General features: G+C 52.5%; 2 protein-coding genes across 3 annotated transcripts in view; one reads left to right on the forward strand and one right to left on the reverse strand.

The window, feature by feature from the left end:
* Positions 1 to 8,417, reverse strand: part of CUNH1orf127 (chromosome unknown C1orf127 homolog) — a 48,282-nt gene extending 39,865 nt beyond the window's left edge. The window contains exon 1 of the mRNA XM_040987597.1: positions 8,398 to 8,417. Within this exon, the coding sequence (XP_040843531.1) occupies positions 8,398 to 8,417 (20 nt within the window). The remainder of the gene's footprint in view (positions 1 to 8,397) is intronic.
* Positions 8,418 to 12,536: 4,119 nt separating this feature from the next.
* On the forward strand, positions 12,537 to 20,634 carry LOC121161489 (TAR DNA binding protein). 2 transcript variants are annotated; one of them, XM_040987900.1, is made up of 6 exons: positions 12,537 to 12,634; positions 13,278 to 13,533; positions 15,226 to 15,389; positions 16,248 to 16,388; positions 16,971 to 17,141; positions 17,410 to 20,634. In XM_040987900.1, exons 2-6 carry the CDS (start codon positions 13,296 to 13,298, stop codon positions 17,938 to 17,940), a joined length of 1,245 nt encoding a protein of 414 aa, XP_040843834.1. In that variant the 5' UTR covers positions 12,537 to 12,634; positions 13,278 to 13,295; the 3' UTR covers positions 17,941 to 20,634. The 2 variants fall into 2 exon arrangements, with proteins under 2 accessions (XP_040843834.1, XP_040843835.1); XM_040987901.1 differs by having other exon boundaries at positions 13,282 to 13,533.
* Positions 20,635 to 20,854: the final 220 nt, after the last annotated feature.

Raw genomic sequence — 20,854 nt, forward strand, 5'->3', positions numbered from 1 at the left:
AGAGAAGATCTTCCGTTCGATGATTCACTCCTCAAGTGGCCACAGCAGCCAGAGCTGAGCCCACCCAAAGCTAGGAGCTTTTTCTGGGTCTCCCATGTGGGTGCAGGGTCCCAAGGCTTTGGGCCATCCTCAACTGCTTTCCCAGGCCACAAGTAGGGACCTAGATGGGAAGTGGGGCTGCTGGGATTAGAACTGGCAACCATAGGGGATCCTGGTGCATGCAAGGCAAGGACTTTAGCCACTAGGCTACTGCACCGGCCCCAACAAGAGTTTTTTTATGGTCTGGCTCTCTTCTCTTGTGAAAATTTACAACAGATGGAAAGTTTCAAGTGTGTCCTGTGCGCCCACACACCCAACCCCAAGTCTGACCCAGAGGGGTCACCCATGGTTATACCCACTTTCCTTGGCTTCTCCTGTCCCCCAGCCCTCTGCCAACCAGCTTCTCCTTCAATTCCTTCTGTTCCTGGGTGTGTCCCCACCGTCTGAGGGGGCACAGAACTGGAATTCTGGTCCCAGTGAGGTGGGTGGAAGCTGTTTATCACCAAGATCCCAACACACAGGTGGCAGGCCCGCCTCACGCCCAAAAAGCACACAAAACACACAGCTGGGTAAAGCTCACCAGGGATGTGTCCTGTCCACTTCCTAGGCCTCACACAGGAACGCCAAGGCCACGGCAAACGTCCTGGGTATGGGCCGCCCTGCAGAGAGCCTGCAGGTTCACCCCATGCGCTTGCTGACACTTACAGAAGTAGAACTAGAAACCAGAAAGCACATTCTCCTTATGTGAACAACCTCAACTCCATTCCTGCCCAGCACGCACACACTTCATACCTACCCTTGAACGTACCACGCACCCCCTACAAACACTTCCATGAATGCCCACTCCAGAAACACACACCCCTACACCCACAGAAATGCCTCCTTTCTAGAGTATTCTTAGAAAAATCGGTGACACGGAGGTCCTTCCAAATGAGCTCAAATGTCATTCCTCCATTTGGAAAATCATATTTTCAAAATTACATCAGGATGGGATCTAGGCCTAGCGAGAAGACATCAATTAAGAAGCTTAGGTGTGGGCCTAGCATGATGGCTTAGTGGCTAAATCCTCACCTTACAAGTGCCAGGTTCCCATATGGGCACCGGTTCACACACCGACTCTTCTACTTCCCATCCAGCTCCCTGCTTATGGCCTCAGAAAGCAGCAGAGGATGACCCAAGGCCTTGGGACCCAGCACCCACGTGGGAGACCCCGAAGAAGCTCCTGGCTCCTGGCTTCGGGTTGGCTTAGCTCTGGCCATTATGACCACTTGAGGAGTGAACTAGTGGCTGAAAGATCTTTCTCTTGGTAAATCTGATCTGCCTTTCCAATAAAATTGAAAAATGAGGAGGAGGAACAACAGTAGCAGCTTGGGTTGTAGGGGTGCCATGGTATAGTACAGTAAGCCTCTATCCACTATGCCAGCATCCCATTGGGCACTTGCTAGTGTCCCAACTGCTCTACTGCCAATCGGACTCCTTGCTTGTGGCCTGGGAAGGCAGTAAAAGCTGGATCAGTCCTTGGACCCTGAACCCATTGGGGAGAATGAAACTCCTGGCTTCAAATCAGCCCAGCTCTGACTGTTGCTGCCATTTGGGGAATGAACCAGTGGATGAAAAGATATCTTTCTCTCTCTCTCCCTCTCTCTCTTCTGTAACTCTGCCTTTCAGACAAAATTAAAATTTAATTAAAAAAAAAAAAAAAGAAGAGTCTTGGGGTTTGATGCTAACTCCGGTCCTGGGAAGCAGTCGGTGATGTGGGTTGAGCGCCTAGCCGCGTCTCTCGCCAGGCCTGCTCGCAGCCGGCTGTGCCGGGAGCTTTTGGGAATGAGTTGCTGACTGCTCTCTCTCTCTTGTTTCTTTGACTCTGTTCTTCTCACAAGCAAATAAATAAAATATGCTTTAAGAGCGAATCTTGTCTTTGCAACAGCAGTTGAGTCTTGGCCTGCTTATAGCCCCCGCAGAGTTTGCACAATGGCCCTATCCACTGTCACCCTGTCTTGCAAATGAGAAATTGCAAAAGCCTTTTTGAACCGAAAGCTTGCCCACCCACTCCACAAGCTTTACCAAAGCAGACGCTCCCCTGGCCCACTCACAGACTTCCTTTGATACTTAGAGGCCAAAGATGAATCAAAATATTAACTCCAACTGCCGAGTTTCAGAGGCCTTTAAAAGTTGCCATCTTCAGAAAGTTGGCACCATCATTACCATTTTATGATGCAGAAACCAATATTTAACCAAGTGAGCACCAGGTTTGCTGAATGTTTGTCTCGCTAGTCAGTTACAAAACACAGCAAGCAACCAGACCTTGTTAGCCTGGGAGGCAGGAGGTAAACAGCTCACGTGCCAAGGTTGCCCAGGGTCCAAGCATTTGGGCCATCTTGTATTACCTTCCCAGGCACAGTAACGGGGAACTGGATCTGAAGTAGAGCAGCCAGGAGTTGAACTGGTGCTCTGTTAGGGGTGCCGGCACCACAAGCAACAGCTTAAACGGCTACAGCACAGTGCTGGGCCCCTGAAACTATTTTGAGAAAGGGGCCATGAATTTCCCCAGCTTGCAGGGGGTCAGTGTGTAACACATAGTGTGGCTCCAGGAAGGTGCCACCTGCTCGGCATCTCCTCCCTGGGCTTCCAGCCCAGCTTAGCCAGACTCCAGAGTCCAGCCACATGCTCTGCCTCCCCCTTCCCTGTAAGGAACTTGAACTCTGGTTTAATGGGCACTGGGCTTTTTCCCAGGCAGCCCTTCAAGAAGAGTTGTGAACACCTCTCCGGCCCCAGTCTCCACGCCGAAGATGGGGGCCAGCACGCACAGAGCAGGAGCCAGTCCTCTGCCCACTCCCACTCCTTGGGCAATCCTCACTGTGTCTGGGTCTTCCCTTGGCCTCTGTCTGATCCCCCAGTGAGGACCCCAGCACAGCCAGGAGGCCCAAGAGGTCCCCTGGGAATTAGTGGGTGGCCACAGGCATCCCTTGCGCCCCTGCCCTGTGTGCTCTCGCCCCGGCGTGGCAGGAGGACGATGCACCCCAGGCCGTGAAGGCGCTCACCACCTGGGCTCAGGCTTTACTCCCCATCCAAGCTTCAGGCCTTGTAACTGCTTCAGGTGAGCAAAGTTCCTCTGAAGAAGCTGCGACCTGAGACTGCTCAATTACCCCACCCAGGAAGATCCCCTGCAGCTCTTACCCCCATCCAGGCAGACCCCTGCAGCTCTTACCCCCACCCAGGGAGACCCCTGCAGCTCTTACCCCCATCCAGGGAGACCCCTGCAGCTCTTACCCCCATCCAGGCAGACCCCTGCAGCTCTTACCCCCACCCAGGAGACCCCTGAAGCTGTCTGACATCTCAGGCAGTGGTCCCTGCCCCCTTTCCCTGAGCCCCAGGGGGTTTAACCATCACAGCTGATATTCCTCCCTAACCTGTTTTGTGTCACTCCTCCAGCACCTGCAGTGGCCGGGGCCAAAGCTAACTGCTAGGAGTAGGGAACTCCATCCAAGCATCCTACATGCATGACAGGAACCCAGCCACTGGAGCTCCCCAGGGTCTGCAGGAGAGGAAGCTAGAGTCGGGGACAGGGCCAGCGTGGGCTCTGGGCCCTCCCACCTGAGACGCAGGTATCTTAACTACTGGGCCAAACACCTACTCTTGCCAAGCATGTTCATCCAAGCACTGTTGCTGCATTGGACACACGAGGAAACACAGATCCTGCGGATTGCCAAGAAGTCACATGACCGAAGAGAACTGAACTTTGACCCTGGCAGAGGTCAAAAGATGGACCCTAAAAGAAGTCCATCAGAGCAGCCTCTGTGAGCCCCTTTCTAGAACACACACTTCACGGTGGAACAAGGCAGGAATGTTGGGTAAATGTATGCACGTTTGTTTGGTCGGTTGGTTGGTTGGTTTTGGTTTTGGGGTTTTTTTGGTTGGTTTGTTTTGGTTAAAAAAATTTTAGAGGCCCGGCATTGTAGCCTAGTGGCTAAGATCCTTGCCTTGCACGTACCAGGATCCCATATTGGTGCCAATTCTAATCCCGGCAACTCTACTTTCCATCCAGCTCCCTGCTTGTGGCCTGGGAAAGCAGTTCAGGATGGGCCAAAGCCTTGGGATCCTGTACCCGCATGGGAGACCTGGAACAAGCTCCTGGCTTCAGGTGGGGTCAGCTCTGGCTGCTGTGGTCACTTGGGGAGCGAATCATTGGACAGAAGATCTTCCTCTCTGTCTCTCCTCTTCTCTGTATATCTGATTTTCCAATACAAATAAATAAATCTTAATAAAAAACATTTTAGAATGGGAGCAACATTGTGGCATAGCACATTAAGCTGCCACTTGCAATAGTGGCACTCTATATGGGACTGAAGATGGCTTAAGTGCTTGGGCTCCTGCTAGCCATGTGGGAGACCTGGAGGGAGCCCCTGGCTTCGGTCCGACCCAGACCAGAAAGTTGTGGCCTTTTGGGGTGTAAGCCAGTAAATAAAAAATCTCTCTTTTTCTCCCTCCCTACTTCTCTCCCTCTGTCACTAAATCTCCACCTTTTGAATAAATACATCTTTTATTTAAAAAAAATGTTGTTTCAACTCATTTAGAAAATATATTAGTTTAATTTCAACAAGAAAATTGTCAGTTAAGAACCCAGACACTAGAAATATTCAAAGTTGCTAGACATCAGAGAAGCGCAAATCAAGACGGCATTACGAACATTTTGCACTCATCAAAATGGCAGAAATTAGGCAGGTGGAAATGAGAGAGGTGGAGCCAGGAAGCATGGGGTGAAGCACTTCGGGGGCTGCACCTGGCACTCCTGCACCGGAGTTCTATCTGGAAGTTGGAGGCAATATGATCATGGAAATCAGCCCTAGAATATTCCAGGCCAGGAACAACCACTGGGACAAGGCACAAGGCGTGGGAGGGTCGTGCTGAAGGGGTCCCGTGGCAGCCAGGGGTGAGCCCCGGAGCAAAGCCAGCCACTTTCCCATGGAAGGTTCAATGCTTTTTTAAAAATTATTTTGGTGATCTTTACATAGTTGATTAGGGCGCAAAGGGTCAAGGGCTACAGGAAAGTGGGTAAGACTATTGTTTCCACATTCTCTTTTTTCTTTCCTGTGTCTGGGGAAAGGGGAGACACATAGGGAGAAGCCACACCCAGCCTCCTGCCCATCCCAGGGTTCCCGATATGGGGCACTGCTCAAGTGGTTTTGATAGTTCAGCAGTTCTGAATTGCTGCCAATCTCGTCATTCCAAGCACAGTGAAATCTCCAGAATCTGCTGGCTGATGTAGTTCACCTTGGCAACTCCACTTGCCCAGCTTTTCACTGCCAACACTTGGCTGGGCTAATTGATCAATTTGTTCTGTCTTCTTTTACGGTGTCAGGTGTCTTCTGAAGGCTCCAACGTACTACCATGTCCTCCATGTCCACCTGGATATGTGTCCACCGCTCTGTTTGAGCCACTGAGTAGGCTCAGCTTTGACACATGCACTCCACAATCCAAGCATGGAACCTGCACTTCTCTTCATGGTTGGGGTTCTGAGTCTGGCAGTTCAATTGGGGGGCTCCCCAAAGAAACTTCGTCTGAAGTGATTCCAGATCAGATTTTTGGATGTGCTTGCCAGTACAGGGTCCAGTACAGTCCATCATCCCTATCAGCCTATGCATATTCTGGTGGTTGCAATTGCTGGGTCATCGCTTCTCGGCCTTTTGGCTAAGATCAAGTGCAATTGCTGGGTCAGTTCTGCCTCCAGACCCATCTTCTACACAAACTCATCTCAATTCTGCCCACCACACACTTGGCCATGTAAATCAGTGGGAGCAGCAGCCTAGTTGGGGCTATTCCCCATAACCCCCACCTTGCCTGCCCGCTACCCTAATTTCCATGCTTGCCAGTATGTACAGCAGGCTGGTCTAGTCTGTCCCATACATACATGTCAACGAGCATTCAAGTCTAGTACAACCCAACCAGCCCCACTGTCCAGCCCACACACCTGCCAACAGGTGCCACTCTGTCTAGCCATGCCTGCTCAGTCCTGGTTCTCATGCTCACCGGACAGAGTGGCATCCCAAGAGGGAAGTGCCCGCTGTTTCCATGCTGGGCCCACTCCAATTCCCGGATCATTCACTCTCTAGATGGTTCTGAAGTTTGGCTTGACAGAATTAGTCCCCTGTGCCAGCATCTGCTAGCTGACACTGAGGTAAAGCCCAAGCAACTGACACCCACTCTGACCTATGCTTGCACCAGTAAGAACAGTCAACCAAGCCTGCCTTTTCCCTGGTCTAGCTCACTTGTAGCCCTGCCTGGCTTGGTCTGCCCCCATCCCAACTCATACTCTCCAGTGGGAGTGGGGGTCCAACAGCGGAGCCCTCCATATGCCCCCTACCAACTTTTCCCCTCTTCCCCCACCGGGTCTTATGTGTGCTGGTTGGGTGCCACAGTCCGTCTGGTACAGCCTGCCTGACCTCAGCTTTTGCCAGTGGGTGCTGTAGCCTGGCCTGGCCTGGCCCACCCCAATTCCAGCTGATGCTGGCGAGGGTTACAGCCTAGCCCAGCCCAGCATGCACCCAATCCCAGCTGTAATATGTACTGGTGTGTGATGCCACCGAACCTGACATGATCCACACTCCATTCTGGTGTTTGGATTCTCCCTTGGGTGATGTGAAGTGGTTCAGCCTGGTCTACCCCTGACCAGTGCCAAATGTATGCCAGTCGGTATCTTTTTCTTGCCTGGTCTGGGTTGCTCCCTATTGTGGTTCTTGTGCTCACCTGCAGGGACTGTGCCCTGACAGAGGAATTTCCCAAGCTCCTCCATCAGAACCTCTCCTAATGCCAGATCTCGCACATACCAGGGCGTCCATGGGCCAGCCCTACTCAGTCCACCTCTTGACCTAGCAGGAACAATGGTCTTTCCTTGCTGGCCTTCAATCCATTCCGGTTATTATTGTTGGGTGTTACAGCCCAGTCTTGCCTGGTCCACACGGAGACACAGCTCACATCCATCAGGGGCAAAAACCTAGCCTAGCCCATCCTACACTTATCCTGGTCCTCACAAGCAGCAGATGGTGCTGGCATCTAACCAGGTTAGGTGTACCCAGCCCCAATCCACACTTGTGCCAAGGTATGCTGCAGCCATATCCAGACCAGAACATGGCTCCCATTCCAGCCCAGTGCTTACCAGTGGGAACCACAACCCAGCCAGGGCATCCCCTTAGCTCCCCAACTAGGTGTGTTCCCAGCTATAGATCTTACATGTAGCAGTGATTGCTCTGACCCAGCTTGACCTAGTCCCTCACCTGTCATGACCTTTGCTTTGGACGCTGTAGCCTGGCCTGACCCAGTCTACCCCAAGTCTCACCACTCGCTGGTGGGTGCTAGAACCTGGCCCTGCTCTGTCTGCTCCCCTCCCAGTTGCATGCAACCTGGTAGGTGTGACAGCCTAGCTGAGCTTGACCCGTGCTCCAGCCTAGTTTCTTCTCTTGCCAGTGAGGTAAGGTTGGTTCAGCCCTGCCCAGTCTACCCCCTCCAAAACCAACACACACATTATACAACAGTTGGAGTTACCTTGCTCAGGTTGCCAACACCCAGGCCTGAAACACATGCTCACCAGTGGAAACTGTGAGCATATAGATTCCCCAAATTCTCAGGTTCTCCACTCAGCCCACTCCCTGACCCAGAGCTCACATGCTCCCGCAGGTGCTAGGTCCTTGCATGGCATAGCCCGCCCCTCCGACTCACATGTATGAGCTGGAGGATTTTGCAGCCCGGCCCACCTCATACCCTGTGGTAGGATGCACATTTGAGTGCTGCAGCCTGGACTTGCCCAGCCTGTTTCCAGTCCCAGCAGCTGTGAATGTTGGTGGTTTCCACAGTTACTCTTATCTCAGCCTATCACCACCTAAACTCTTGAGCTAACCAGCGGGACTTGCATTCCACAGGGTTGAGCCCACACATCTCCCACAGAATCTACCCCCGCACCTGGTTCTCTCACCTGCTGGCTAGTGTCTTGATCCATCCCCTGTTCCACCACTCAGTCAGGTACTGGGAACTGGCCCTGCCAGACAGATATCTTTTTTGTGGACTGGTGTGTGACAGTCAGTGATGCTCTACACTAACATCCCAGCTCAGGACTCCCATGTGGGCTGGTGAATCTGACTCATACAGATCTTATGGACTCTCCCCGCCAAACCACCAGGTCTCAGTTCCCCACCCTTGCCAGCAAATCCAGTGACTCCGTCGCTGGAATCACACAGGATTCATCTGTCACCTACACTCTCATTGGTCTTATCCATGGATGTCCCTAGGCAGCAATCACATACCCCAGCAGGCGGAGCCTGGCGCCACTTGGCACGCTGGCCTCCCAAAAGCCCAGGACTCGCTTACCACATGGCGATGGTGTCCATGGCCAGAGTCCCAAGCATTGGGTCTGGCCTGGCTCGGGTATCCCCCACAGCTGCCACACTGCTCAGGGCGCCTTTCACCGAAGCCCCACAGCTGAACACCCTCCCCAGGGCTCCTCCTGCCACAAGATCGGTCCGATGTCTCTCTCTCTCAAGAGCCTTAGAGGGAATGCAGATGTGGCTGTGTCCCAATAAAACTTCATTGACAGTGAAATGTGCATTTCATATTATTTGCACATGGCAGACAATAGTACTGTTCTTCGGAAATTTTTTTCTCCAGCTTGCAAGCTGTAGAGACCCTGTGGTGGCCCCCTGATTCAGCCTGTGGGCTCCAGCTTGGTGAGGTGCAACCTAGACACATGCTAAAAGAATGAGAAGCAGAGCCAGCAGTCTCAGGTGGGTTGAGAGTACCAGAGAGGTGGCCGCACACCTTCATTTGCCAGAGAGAGACTGGACCAAGTGGGGGAGGCACATCTTAATCCTGGCAGCTGCTAAGACACTTACATTAAGAGGAAAGTGAGGAGTAATGATCTGGGGTAGCAAGCAGTTAAGCTCAGCCTGGGACGCATGCGCCCCTCGTTGCAGTACCTGAGCACACCCTGGATCCGCCTCTGGTTCCAACCTCCTGCCAACGTGCACTCTGGGAAGCACACCGTGAGAGCTCAGAACTGTGTCTGCCATCCACAGGACAAACCCAGATGAGTTCTGGGCTCCTGAATATCCTGGTTGCAGTGGTCTGGGGAATGAACTGGCAGACGGAACATCTCTGTCTGCCTCTGTCTCCATCACTTGCTTGGAAAACTGGCTGCTTCTCTAAGCACAGCAGAGGAAGTACAAGGCAGTAGGAATAATAGAAGGCCCTTTTGCCAGATGTTGTTATTGACATTAACCTCCAAGCTCACATTGGGTAAAAAAGCCAACTCCACAGCAGCAAACAATGCCTGAATGGATTAGAAATATTCCACAGGATGGTCCAGTGTCCATGCAAAAGAAGGTGGAGCTGCATTCAGGTGGCCCAGCCATACAGCGGGAAATTTCTTGCGGCCCTGCCTGCAATGGAACAATATTCTTCACACCTTTGCGTCCCCCCACGTCCACTGCACAGACCCCAACATGGATGAGCATTGGCTGGGCTGAAACATCCTACAGTAAGAACCGGAATGGATTAAAGACCAGCAAGGAAAGGCCACTGTTCCTGCCAGGCCAGGAGGTGGACTAAATAGGGCTGCCCCAAGGACTCACCAGTACACGCATGAGATCTGGCATTGGGAGAGGTTCTGATGGATGAGCTTGGGAAATTCCTCTGTCAGGACACAGTCCCTGCAGGTGAGCACAAGAACCACAATAGGGAGCAACCCAGACCAGGCAAGAAAAAGATACCGACTGGCATACATTTGGCACTGGTCAGGGGCAGACCAGGCTGAACCAGTTCACATCACCTGCTGGAGAATCCGAGCACCAGAACAGAGTGTGGGTCGGGCCAGGTTCAGTCATAACAAAAACCAGTGCACATTACAGAATGCCAAGGTGAGGTGAGCTGTACCAGATGTGGCCATAGTACACAATACATGTGAGAACCAGGGAGGGAGGGGACAAAGCCAGCAGGGGCAGTGTGGGCTCCCCTGCTGGACAACCACTCCCACTGGAGAGTGTGAGTTGGGATGGGGGCAGACCAGGCAGGGCTACAACACCTGTGGGCCTCATGTGAGCTAGATAAGGGAAAAGCCAGGCTCGGCTGGCTGTTCTGACTGGTGCAAGCAAAAATTAGAGTGGGTGAGGTTTGGCTGGGCTTTGCCACAGCATCACCTGGCAGAGGCTGGCACTTGGGGCTAAATCTGTCAAGTTAAACTCCAAAACCATCTGGAGAGTGCATAATCAGGAGTGAGAGTGGTCCAGGAGGGAAATCGTGGGCACCTCCCTCTTGGGTTACCACTCCCACCGGAGAGCATGAAAACCAGGATTGGGGCAGGGGTGGCTAGACAGAAAGGCACCCGGCAGTATGTGTGTGGACTGGACAGTAGGGCTGGTTGGGTTCAAGGCTTCAAGGTCCATTGACATGTACGAGAACCGAATAGGATGTGGGACAGACTGAACAAGTCTGCGGTACGTACTGGCAAGCATGGGAACCAGGGTAGGGGCAGGCCTGGTCGGGGTATGGGAAGTCGCCCCAACTAGGCTGCAGCTCCCACTGGTTTGCCTGAGGGTCAGGTATGAAGTGGGCAGGATCAGACTGGACTGCAACACCCATCAGTTCACATGGAAGAGAGGGCTGGAAACAGAACTGACGCAGCAATTGCAACGACCAGCACGTGCATAAGCTGCTTAGGGCGACGGACTGTGCCAGCCCCATACTGGCAAGCACATCCAAGAATCAGGTCTGGGATCACCTCAGCTGAGGTCTCTTTGGAGATCCCTCCAACTGAACTGATCTCATAACCCCAACTATGTCAGCCAGTGGATTCTGAATAGATTTCATCGTGCTTGGAACGGCGAGATTGACAGCAATTCAGAACTATTGAACTATCCTAACTGCTTGAGCAGGACCCTTGGGGCACGCCCCACATTGGGGACCTGGGATGGGTGGGAGGCTGGGTGGGGCTTTTCCTTTTGTTTCTGCTGTGAGCCCACATACTGGGGGGTGGGGATGATATTAGTGTGGAAACAATGGTATTACCCACTTTCTTGAAGCCCTCGATCCTTTGTATCCTATTCAACCAAGTAAGATTATAGAAAGAAAGAGAAAGAAAGAGAGAAAGAAAGGAAGAAAGAAAGAAAAGAAAAGAAAAAAAAGAAAGTTGAGAAAAATTTTTAAAAAGACTTATTTATTTTTATTGGAAAGTCAAATATAAAGAGAGGAAGAGAGAGAGAAAGATTTTCCGTCTGCTGATTCACTCCTCACGTGGTTGCAATGCCCAGAGCTGAGCCAATCTGAAGCCAAGAGCCAGGAAGTTCTTCCAGGTCTCACACACAGGTGCAGGGACCCAAAGCCTTGGGCCGTCCTCCATTGCTTTTCCAGACCACAAGCAGAGAGCCAGATGAGAAATTGGGTGGCCAGGATACAAACCGGCACCCACATTGGATCTCAGGGTGTGCAACGCAGGGACTTTAGCCACTAGGCTACCGCACTGGACCCCGAATAAACTTTTTAAAAGAAAAGGCTTTAGAAAGACTTATTTATTTTTAGTTGAAATGCAGATTTACAGAGAAAAGGAGACCAATATTTCATCTGTTGGTGCAGTCCCTAAATGGTGGCAATGGCCAGTGTTAGGCTGATGCAAACAAAGGAGTCCCTTCCAGGTCTCCCATGTGGGTGCAAGGTCCCAAGGCCCTGGGCCCGCCTTCTGCTGCTTCCCCAGGCCATAAGCAGGGAGCAGGAGGGCAGGTGGACCAGACCGGGCTTGAACCGGGCGCCAACACGGGATGCTGCGATGAGCAGCAGGTTTACCCGCTAGGCCACAGGGTCGGTCTGGGCGGTTTTGCACCCCGCTTTGGCCCCCAGCAAGGTCGAGATGTCACCCCTACACCCCATTAGCGGGTAGGGGTTCACAAACGAAAGGGGTGCCTCAACACACGCGTTATCAGCGGGCAGGTCCTACTAGAACCTCAGAGCTGGGGTTTGCACCTGCCCCCCAGTAGGACCTGGCGAGCCTGATCTGTCACTTATAGAACGGAGCTGTGCTTTTATTTACAACAAAACCATGGCGTCCCGTTTTAGGACGCGGCCACCTGGCCTCCCAGCCCGCTGACCACACGGACACACGCGCGCATCCGCGGACGCCCCACTCTCCGCCTCACCCTTCCGGGATCGCGCTAAGTCTCGCGAGCTTTCGACGTGCGCGAGCTCCGGCCGAGACCCGCCGCCGACGGTTGGTCGGACGGAACCATCGGCGACGCTGCGTGGGGGGGAGTCGGGGGCGTTCACACCCACATTTTTGTGCTCCAGCCTTGAACTTCTCGGCCCGAGTCGCGGCTGCACGGCGGGCCGGGCGTGGTCTCCATCCTTCGGCCCCGTCGCGGGGAGCCGGGGTCCCGGCGGGGCTGGCCGCGCGTCTGTGCGGCGCCCTCCCCCTCTGGGCGCGGAGTCGCTGGGACAGCGCGGCGGCCGGCGCGGGGAGGAGGAGGAGGCGGCCCTGGCGCCATTTTGTGGGGACGAAGCGGCGGGCTCTGCTGGGCTGCTGCTGTCCGTTTCCCCGGCGGGTGTCCTAGCTGCGGCCTAGCCGGTGAGTGGTGCACGCTTCTCCCGGAGGATGGCCCCGGGGCGCCTCGGCCCGGCCGGGAGCCGTGCGGGAGGCCGTGCCGGCCCGAGCGGGCTCGTGCGGGAGGCTGCTTAGGGCCCGGCCCCGCTCAGGGCCGCGCGCCTGGGGAGCCTGGGGGGCGTCGCGGCCGGGGACCCCGGGGCCGCGCTGGGTGCTGCTCCTCCCTGGGGGGCATCGCGCGTGGGACAGGGGGTCGCCGTGTGCGCGGTGTGCGCGGTGCTCAGGCCTCGGGGGTTTGGGGGGCCGTTGTGTCCGCTTTTCGGGGAGATCCCGCAGTGGACCCCTACACACGCCCGCCCGCCGCGTCCTGGTCGTCGGGAAGTGACTCCTTCACGGGGTTGTGTCTCGTCCCTGCCCCGCGCGCGACTCCCTAGTTAGTTTTCAGCACCCGGCGTTTAGTATATTGCGAGTGGGCGAACTGACCACGCGTCCCGTGTTCTAGAATATAATCCCCTTTCCCAGGGTGAGCCGATAGCAGACGAGTCCCGAATCGAAGGAATGTTTTCCTTGGTCGGCGGTCAGGACTAGGCCGTGGTTTTGGTGTTCCAGGGGGTGCGGCCGTGAACCCCGCTGTCAGGGAACCATCATCTCTCTCCCCCTTTTCCAGACAGACTCAGCAGACAAGATGTCCGAGTATATCCGAGTAACTGAGGATGAGAACGACGAGCCCATTGAGATCCCGTCGGAGGACGACGGCACGGTGCTGCTGTCCACGGTCACGGCCCAGTTCCCCGGCGCCTGCGGCCTGCGCTACCGCAACCCCGTGTCTCAGTGCATGCGTGGGGTGCGGCTGGTGGAGGGCATCCTGCACGCCCCCGACAATGGCTGGGGCAACCTGGTGTATGTGGTGAACTACCCCAAAGGTGGGTGCAGGGCACACTGGCCCCCCGTTTTCAGTGTTACTTAGAATGCTTGTTTGCCAGCGTCAGGAGCTGGGTCTCCACCCTCGGTGCCCTGCCTCTGGTCCAGCTCCCTGCTGATGCGCCTGGGAAGCCAGTGCGAGATGGCCAGGTGCCCGCGCCCTGCACCCAGCCGGGCACCCTCGCGGCTTGGAGCCGTCGCAGCCCTTTGAGGGGGTGAACAGACAATGATCTCCCCGTTTCTGTGTGTGCACAACTGCCTTTCAAATAAATAGATGGATAAAAAGCCTAAGACGCCGCCTGGCTATCTGCACTGGCGTTGGAGTGCTTAGGTCTGAGTCCCGCCCAGTTGTACCAGGACACCCGGTTTTCTGCTCTTGCCCAGCCCGAGAGGCAGCAGTGATGGTTCAAAGAGTTGGCTTCCAATGACACTGGCTGCATCCCATTCAGCTGAGGCCTTGAGGTGGGGCTGTGCCTTCACTGTCTGGCTCTTCTCCAGCTGCCTGCTGGTGTACTTGGTCCCGGTGCTTGGACCCTGCCAGCCACGTGGGAGAACCCCGTGGGGTGTCTGGCTTTGGCCCTTGCAGGGTGTGGGCGGGGGGTGAAAGGAGCTGGTAAGATTTGTGTTTGGGGAAGTTAGAGATCTTCATCCCCTGGTTTACTCACCAAATGTCTGCAAGGGCCAGGGTTAGACCGGGTCAAGTAGAGGAGTTAGGAGCCCCGTGGGTCTCCCATGTGGGTGGCAGGGATCCAGGCACTTGGGCCATCTTGTGCTGCTTTTTTTCAGGCACATTAGCAGGAGCTAGACTGGAGATGGAATGGTCGGGTCCCCTGAGGGCTGCGGGGTCCCAGGCACGTTACCCCACTGTGCCACACCTGCTGGCCCTGAGACCTCTCCTCTGTCTTTCCCTGTTTCTCTCTAACTGGACCTTTAAAACAAACCTTTCAAATCAGCTGCTCAGGTCATTTCTGCCACCCGTAGGGAAGGCCACCCGTAGGGCCTGGCCTTGGCCTGAGCCCGCTGCAGTTGTGGTGAGTGTTTGGAAATGACCCAGCGGATGTGTGTCCCTCATTGCCTGCAAGGATGTCCTTTAGTTCTTGTCACCTTCCAGATAACCTAAGATTGGATAAGCTGTCGGGTTTTCTTCTCTGTTTATCATTGATAGAGGAAACACCAGCAGTCCTAGGCGCCTGGGATGACCTTTATGTAGCTGTGAGTCAAGTGCTCCAGCAGACACGCGTACTCTGAAGTTTCTCAGCATGAGCGCCCCTCTGCTGCTTGACACCCCAGGCCAGAAACAGGAACTGGGCACTGCAGGAACCCAGTTCCTTGAGCTGCAGACCCCACCCAGGCACTCCTCGGGGGCCCGTCCCGAGCATGTGGGCCTAATAGCTGCGAAGGGAGACTCGCCCTGTCTTTACTCTGGTTAAAGTCACAGCTAAGGGAATGATTTTTATTTTGATAACCCTTGGGGGAAGAGAATGTAGACTTCATGTGGTCTTGATGTTAGGATCGCTAGGATGAACCCTGGAAGCCCTTCAGTCGCCTGGCCAGGCCTCCCTTCCGTCTCCTTGCTTTGTCTCCAGGCTCTCTTCTTTCTCCTTTTGTGTCTGGTCTCTTGGTATGGGGAACAAGATGTTTTAAGGGAAGTGCCAACCGAAGGTTTCTAATAGGGTTGTGTTTCTTTTGCTTAGATAACAAGAGGAAAATGGATGAGACTGACGCATCGTCGGCCGTGAAAGTGAAGAGGGCGGTCCAGAAGACGTCTGACCTGATTGTGCTGGGCCTGCCCTGGAAGACGACCGAGCAGGATCTCAAGGACTACTTCAGCACCTTCGGAGAAGTCCTGATGGTGCAGGTAAACTTGAAGTTCTTAAGGTGCATCAGGAGTGGGCGCCCACGCGCCTCTTGTTTGAATGCCGCCTGCGTTGTGAGTGGAGGAGCTTGGTCATTGTTTTATAGTGTCTGTGCTGCAGGCAGAGGACGTTGGCTCGCGTTGCTTCTTCATGTGCCGTGTATGTCCTCTGTGCCGTGAAGGCTGTGGAGCCAGTGGCGCTGGCTTTTCACTTTGAATTTTACACTGATACTTTCTGCTTTTCTGAGGGCTGGCTGGTGGCGCAGCACTGCAGGGGCTCAGCTGTTGCCCAGCATGTTGCATCCATGTGGCAGTGTCCGAGCTGTTCCGTTTCTGACCAGCTTTCTTGTTAACAGGCCTGGAAGGCAGCAGGTGGTGGCCCAGGGACTTGGGTCCTTGTCCGTGTGGGAGATCCAGTCCCCACTGGGCTATGAGCCCGTGGAGGGGCTCTCTCTCTGTCCTTTCTGTTGCTCAGATAAATAAATCTAAAGAAAAAAGAAATGTTAAACCTAAATTATATTTGCCACAATTATCATTTGTGCTAAAATTATGTTTTCAATAAGCCAGTGCATTTAGCTAAAGCTATTCAAACTATCATCTTGACTGGGGAGTTGGGGGTTTTTGTTTTGTTTTTAATTCAAAGATTTTTTTTTTTTTTATTTGAAAGTCCAATTTACAGAGAGACGATTCCTCCACTGGGTCACTTCTCAAAGGGCTGCCATGGCCGGAGCTGAGCTGATCCCAGGCTGAGCAGCCAGAGCGGAGGTCGGCACCATGTGGGATGCAGGCAGAGCATCAGCCTGTTGCGCCACTCTGCCGACCTCACATATGGGTATTCTAACAGTAAACTGTCTTTTCTAGGTCAAAAAAGATATTAAAACGGGTCATTCCAAAGGGTTTGGCTTTGTTCGTTTTACGGAGTATGAGACCCAGGTGAAAGTGATGTCACAGCGGCATATGATAGATGGGCGATGGTGTGACTGTAAGCTCCCCAACTCGAAGGTACTGGGCTCCCCTGTGCTGACTGGCCTAGAGAGCTGTAAAACAAAACGTGACTACAGAGCCCTTTAGAAAGTTTGGGAAAGATGCATGCAGATTCATGACAAGATGGATTTTAAAATCTGCTCCCAAGAAAATCTTAATTCAATTTTGCAGGAATTTTTACAAGTGTCTTTAAGTGTCTGGGGAAAGTTAGCGGCGGGGTGCTGTGTTAGTCCTTGCCGGCCCTTTGGTCTCGGCAGGCCAGTGTGCACCGAGTGTTGAGGTCACTCGGTTATGACTTCGCCTCTGTTGGGCCCCCATTTCTCCTTTGTTTCCCTGTTGAGTTAATGTTTGTTAGTGGCTCTCTGTTAACAGATTGCTAATCTTATTAGGAAGGCCGAGATTCCTCCAGCCAAGCCAAGCCAGGCCAGGCCTGCTCCTCTGGGGCATCACTCGGCTGGTTCTTGGCAGGCTTTCTAATTGGGAATGTTCTTCAAGGGGCTGAGGTGAAAGACCACTTTGTGCGGGCGGACGCGCTGTGAGGCAGGCAGGCTGTGCCGGCCCCCGGGAGGCTCTGCTCACTCTTGCTCTCGGCCTGACCAGCAAAGCCCGGATGAGCCGCTGCGGAGCCGGAAGGTGTTTGTCGGGCGCTGCACAGAGGACATGACGGCCGACGAGTTACGGCAGTTCTTCTGCCAGTACGGGGAGGTGGTGGACGTCTTCATTCCCAAGCCTTTCCGAGCGTTTGCCTTTGTCACGTTTGCGGATGATCAGGTATCATTGCCCTTGGTTACGCTTTCTGGGCTGGGGAGGGCCGAGGTGTACCGGCTTAACCATTAGTGTGGGGTTTGAGTGTGCTTCAGCCAAGGAAGTGTCACCGCTGCCGTGACCAGAGCCACGGGCCGTGCTGGGCTGGCCTGGCCCAGTGGGCCTTGCAGGGTCCGGGGAGCCAGCTTGCGGCTCGGCACCCGAGGCGTGGTGCTGCTGCAGTGTTTGAGTCAGCACTTCGGTTTTCTTCATCTTGGTCCCTTACCTCCTGCAGGTCGCCCAGTCTCTGTGTGGAGAAGACTTGATCATTAAGGGGATCAGCGTGCACATATCCAACGCCGAGCCTAAGCACAATAGCAATAGACAGTTAGAGAGAAGTGGAAGATTTGGTGGTAATCCAGGTGGCTTTGGGAATCAGGGTGGCTTTGGGAACAGTCGAGGGGGTGGAGCTGGCTTGGGGAACAATCAAGGCAGTAACATGGGCGGGGGGATGAACTTTGGGGCGTTCAGCATTAACCCAGCCATGATGGCCGCGGCGCAGGCAGCCCTGCAGAGCAGCTGGGGGATGATGGGCATGTTGGCCAGTCAGCAGAGCCAGTCAGGCCCGTCGGGCAATAACCAAAGTCAAGGCAACATGCAGAGGGAACCCAACCAGGCCTTCGGCTCTGGAAACAACTCCTACAGTGGCTCCAACTCGGGGGCAGCGATTGGCTGGGGCTCAGCGTCCAACGCAGGCTCAGGTAGTGGTTTCAATGGCGGCTTTGGTTCCAGCATGGATTCCAAGTCTTCTGGCTGGGGAATGTAGACAGTGGGCTGTGGTATGGAATGGTGGGAATTCGAATTTTTCTAAACTCATGGTAAGTATATTGTAAAATACATATGTACTAAGAATTTTCAAAATCGGTTTGTTTGGTGTGAAGTATATTCCGCAGTATTTTTGACATTTTTCTTTAGGGGAAAAAAAAGAAGAGCTAAAGGAATTTTATAAGTTTTGTTACAAAAAGGGTTGAAATATTGAGTGGTTGAAAGTGAGCTGCTGTTTGCCTGCTGGGTAAACCAACACACTACAATTAATATCGAAAGGTTCCTCCTGTAATGTTTTATCCCTGGACTTGTCGAGTGAATCCTTTGCATGTTCAAAGTGGAAGCCATTGATTTGGAGCTACATTCTTTTCTCTTTGGTTTAATTTGAACCCCACCAGATGGATTTTTTCCCTTAGGAGATGATGGTGTCACAGTGTTTGGTCCGTTGGGTTTTGCGTTTTTAACACTTGTCTGCCCTCACATGCAAAAGTACGATATGAAGCCTTCGTTTAATCTCTGCAGTTCATCTCAGTTCAAATGTTTCTGGAAGAAGCACTTCATTGAAAGTAGTGCTGTAAATAGTCTGCCATAGGAAGGCTCTGCACACTCTCCGCCAGGAGCACGCCCTCGGCTGCGCAGGCCGTGTCCTTGACGGTGGGTGTCCCATTTCTATCCACTACTCTTTATTTCATGGAGTCGTATCAACGCTGTGAACGCAAGGCTGTGATATGGAACCAGAAGGCTGTTTGAACTTTTGAAACCTTGTGTGGGATTGATGGTGGTGCCGAGGCATGAAAGGCTAGTATGATCGGGGAGCAGAGCGCGTGCAGAGACCTGGTGGTGCATAATGGATACTTTTAACTTGGGCGAGATGTGTCTCTCCATCCGGTGGCTTTGGTGCGAGAGTGTGCGGAGAGCAATGATAGGAAATAACGTACGAATGTTCTTGCATTCAAAGGACAGCCACATTGTTGGAAGACTCGAAGTGAGTTTTGTTCCTAGATAAGCCACGTTAGCTGAATGTGTTAAGTGAAACGACACTTGTATCTCCCTGCCCCTCTGTCAATTGCTGTGAATGCTGTATGGTGTGTGTTCCCGCTGTTCCTGACCTGTACGTGTGGGCATGTGGACTGGAGCTGCTGGGGTGAGCACATGGACTGAGCTTGGGCTGTGCTTTGCAGGAGTCCTGGGAAGCGGAGTTCAGCAGTGAGCTCAGGTGGCTCCGAGAAGGGTGGAAGTTCCAATGTCTGTTAGCTACCCATACGAATGCTGTTTGCTGCAGTTCTGTGTCCTGTGCTTGGATGCTTTTTATAAGAGTTGTCAATGTTGGAAATTCTTAAATAAAACTGATTTAAATAATATGTGTCTTTGTTTTGCAGCCCTGAATGCAAAGAATCCATAGCAGTTAATTCCCCTTTTTGACCCTTTTGAGATGGAACTTTCATAAAGTTTCTTGACGATAGTTTATTTTGCTTCAAATAAACTTATTGAAAAGTTGTCTCAAGTCAGATGGATTCATCACCTGTCAGGCCTGACACCTGACACCCAGATTTAATTGCTATTCGTTCTTGCATTGTCCAAAGTGAAAAGTTTTTTGATTTTTTTTCTTTTCCCTCTTTTTGACACAAGTCTGGGTGCCCACCCCTGACATGGTAAGCAGTGCCTCTGCGTCTGGGTGGTGCTCTCCCAACATGGCCTGTGTCGGTCTCCATTGGGAAAACATGACTTTAAACATTCTCACTTGGGGGACTGGGCAGTGCAGTAGTATTTCCAGTGCTTTGTAGCAAAACGCGTCAGCTGGAAAAGGACTGTATGAACACCTTCCTAGTTGGGGATTTAAAAAGTGGAATTAATTGCAACAGGGATAAAGTGGAAGAAACCACAGATTTTCTTGTGCCTAAAATCCATTAGAAGCCTGATAGCTTTAAGAACTAGCAGGGGGAGTGGTCTGTCTGAAAGGGTTAAATGGGCCGAGCCGCCAGTTGTGGGGGCGTGCTGTGACGGACAGAGCTCAGACCAGACTCAGCGTGCGTTGTGAAGTATGTGAAAGCAATAATACATTCTCAATTGTACTTTTGATGTAATCTGTGAGAGGAGAGCTCGTTTTCTAATTGGAAGAATGTGATAGTTTTGTGTTGTAGCTTACCTAATCATGCCCTTACCAAATCAGATTATGGTAAATAGGTGTCATTTGTAAGTCACCCTCAGCGTTGTGATTGCCACATTGGTTTGTTAGTCAGTTTCCTCTGTAAAAGGATCTTGAGTTTTGAATTTTTCTGCATCTGAGTCTGCATGATTTCCAAACCCTGTACCATCTGAATTTTGCATTTTAGCATTTGCGCTGTTACTCAGCAGCGGTAACATGGTAACACTCCACAGACTAAACTGACAGCCTGCAAGGAGCCGGGGTAAGTTAACTTGTCAATGGCATGGTTTTACTCCCTTGTTATCACTGTGTAAATCTAGTCACTGGTCGTAGAAGGCTTTCACTGTTGAGTAGCCTTTTATTAACATGTTTCCGCTTCTGCGATAGTGTGGGTGTATATCCTGCCCTAGCAAAAAAATTGAAACTTAGAAGTACTTGAACTATTTGGCAAAGATTTGTTTTTGAAAGTCTATTTGGTCATCTAAATGCGTTTATTCTAAAAAAGATTTTTTTGAACCACACATTGAATAAAAAATTTTATTGCCACCAGTTTAGTGTCCGGAGTCTTACTGGAAAAAACATGACTTTTTTATGATACATGACAAGGATGCTGGAAAGTGACCTTTTTAAGAGGCTCTGCAGAAGCCACACGTGACTCATGCACAAGAGGAATTACCATGGGTGTTTAGAGCGCCTCCTATTCAGCTAAATGGCCGGACTGCTAAGTTAAATCAGTGCTTATTTTGTTTAAAAAAAAAAAAAAGGAGTT

Source organism: Ochotona curzoniae, unplaced genomic scaffold (assembly GCF_017591425.1).
Source record: "Ochotona curzoniae isolate NIBS_2020 unplaced genomic scaffold, NIBS_Ocur_1.0 contig_4792, whole genome shotgun sequence".
Taxonomy (NCBI): domain Eukaryota; kingdom Metazoa; phylum Chordata; class Mammalia; order Lagomorpha; family Ochotonidae; genus Ochotona; species Ochotona curzoniae.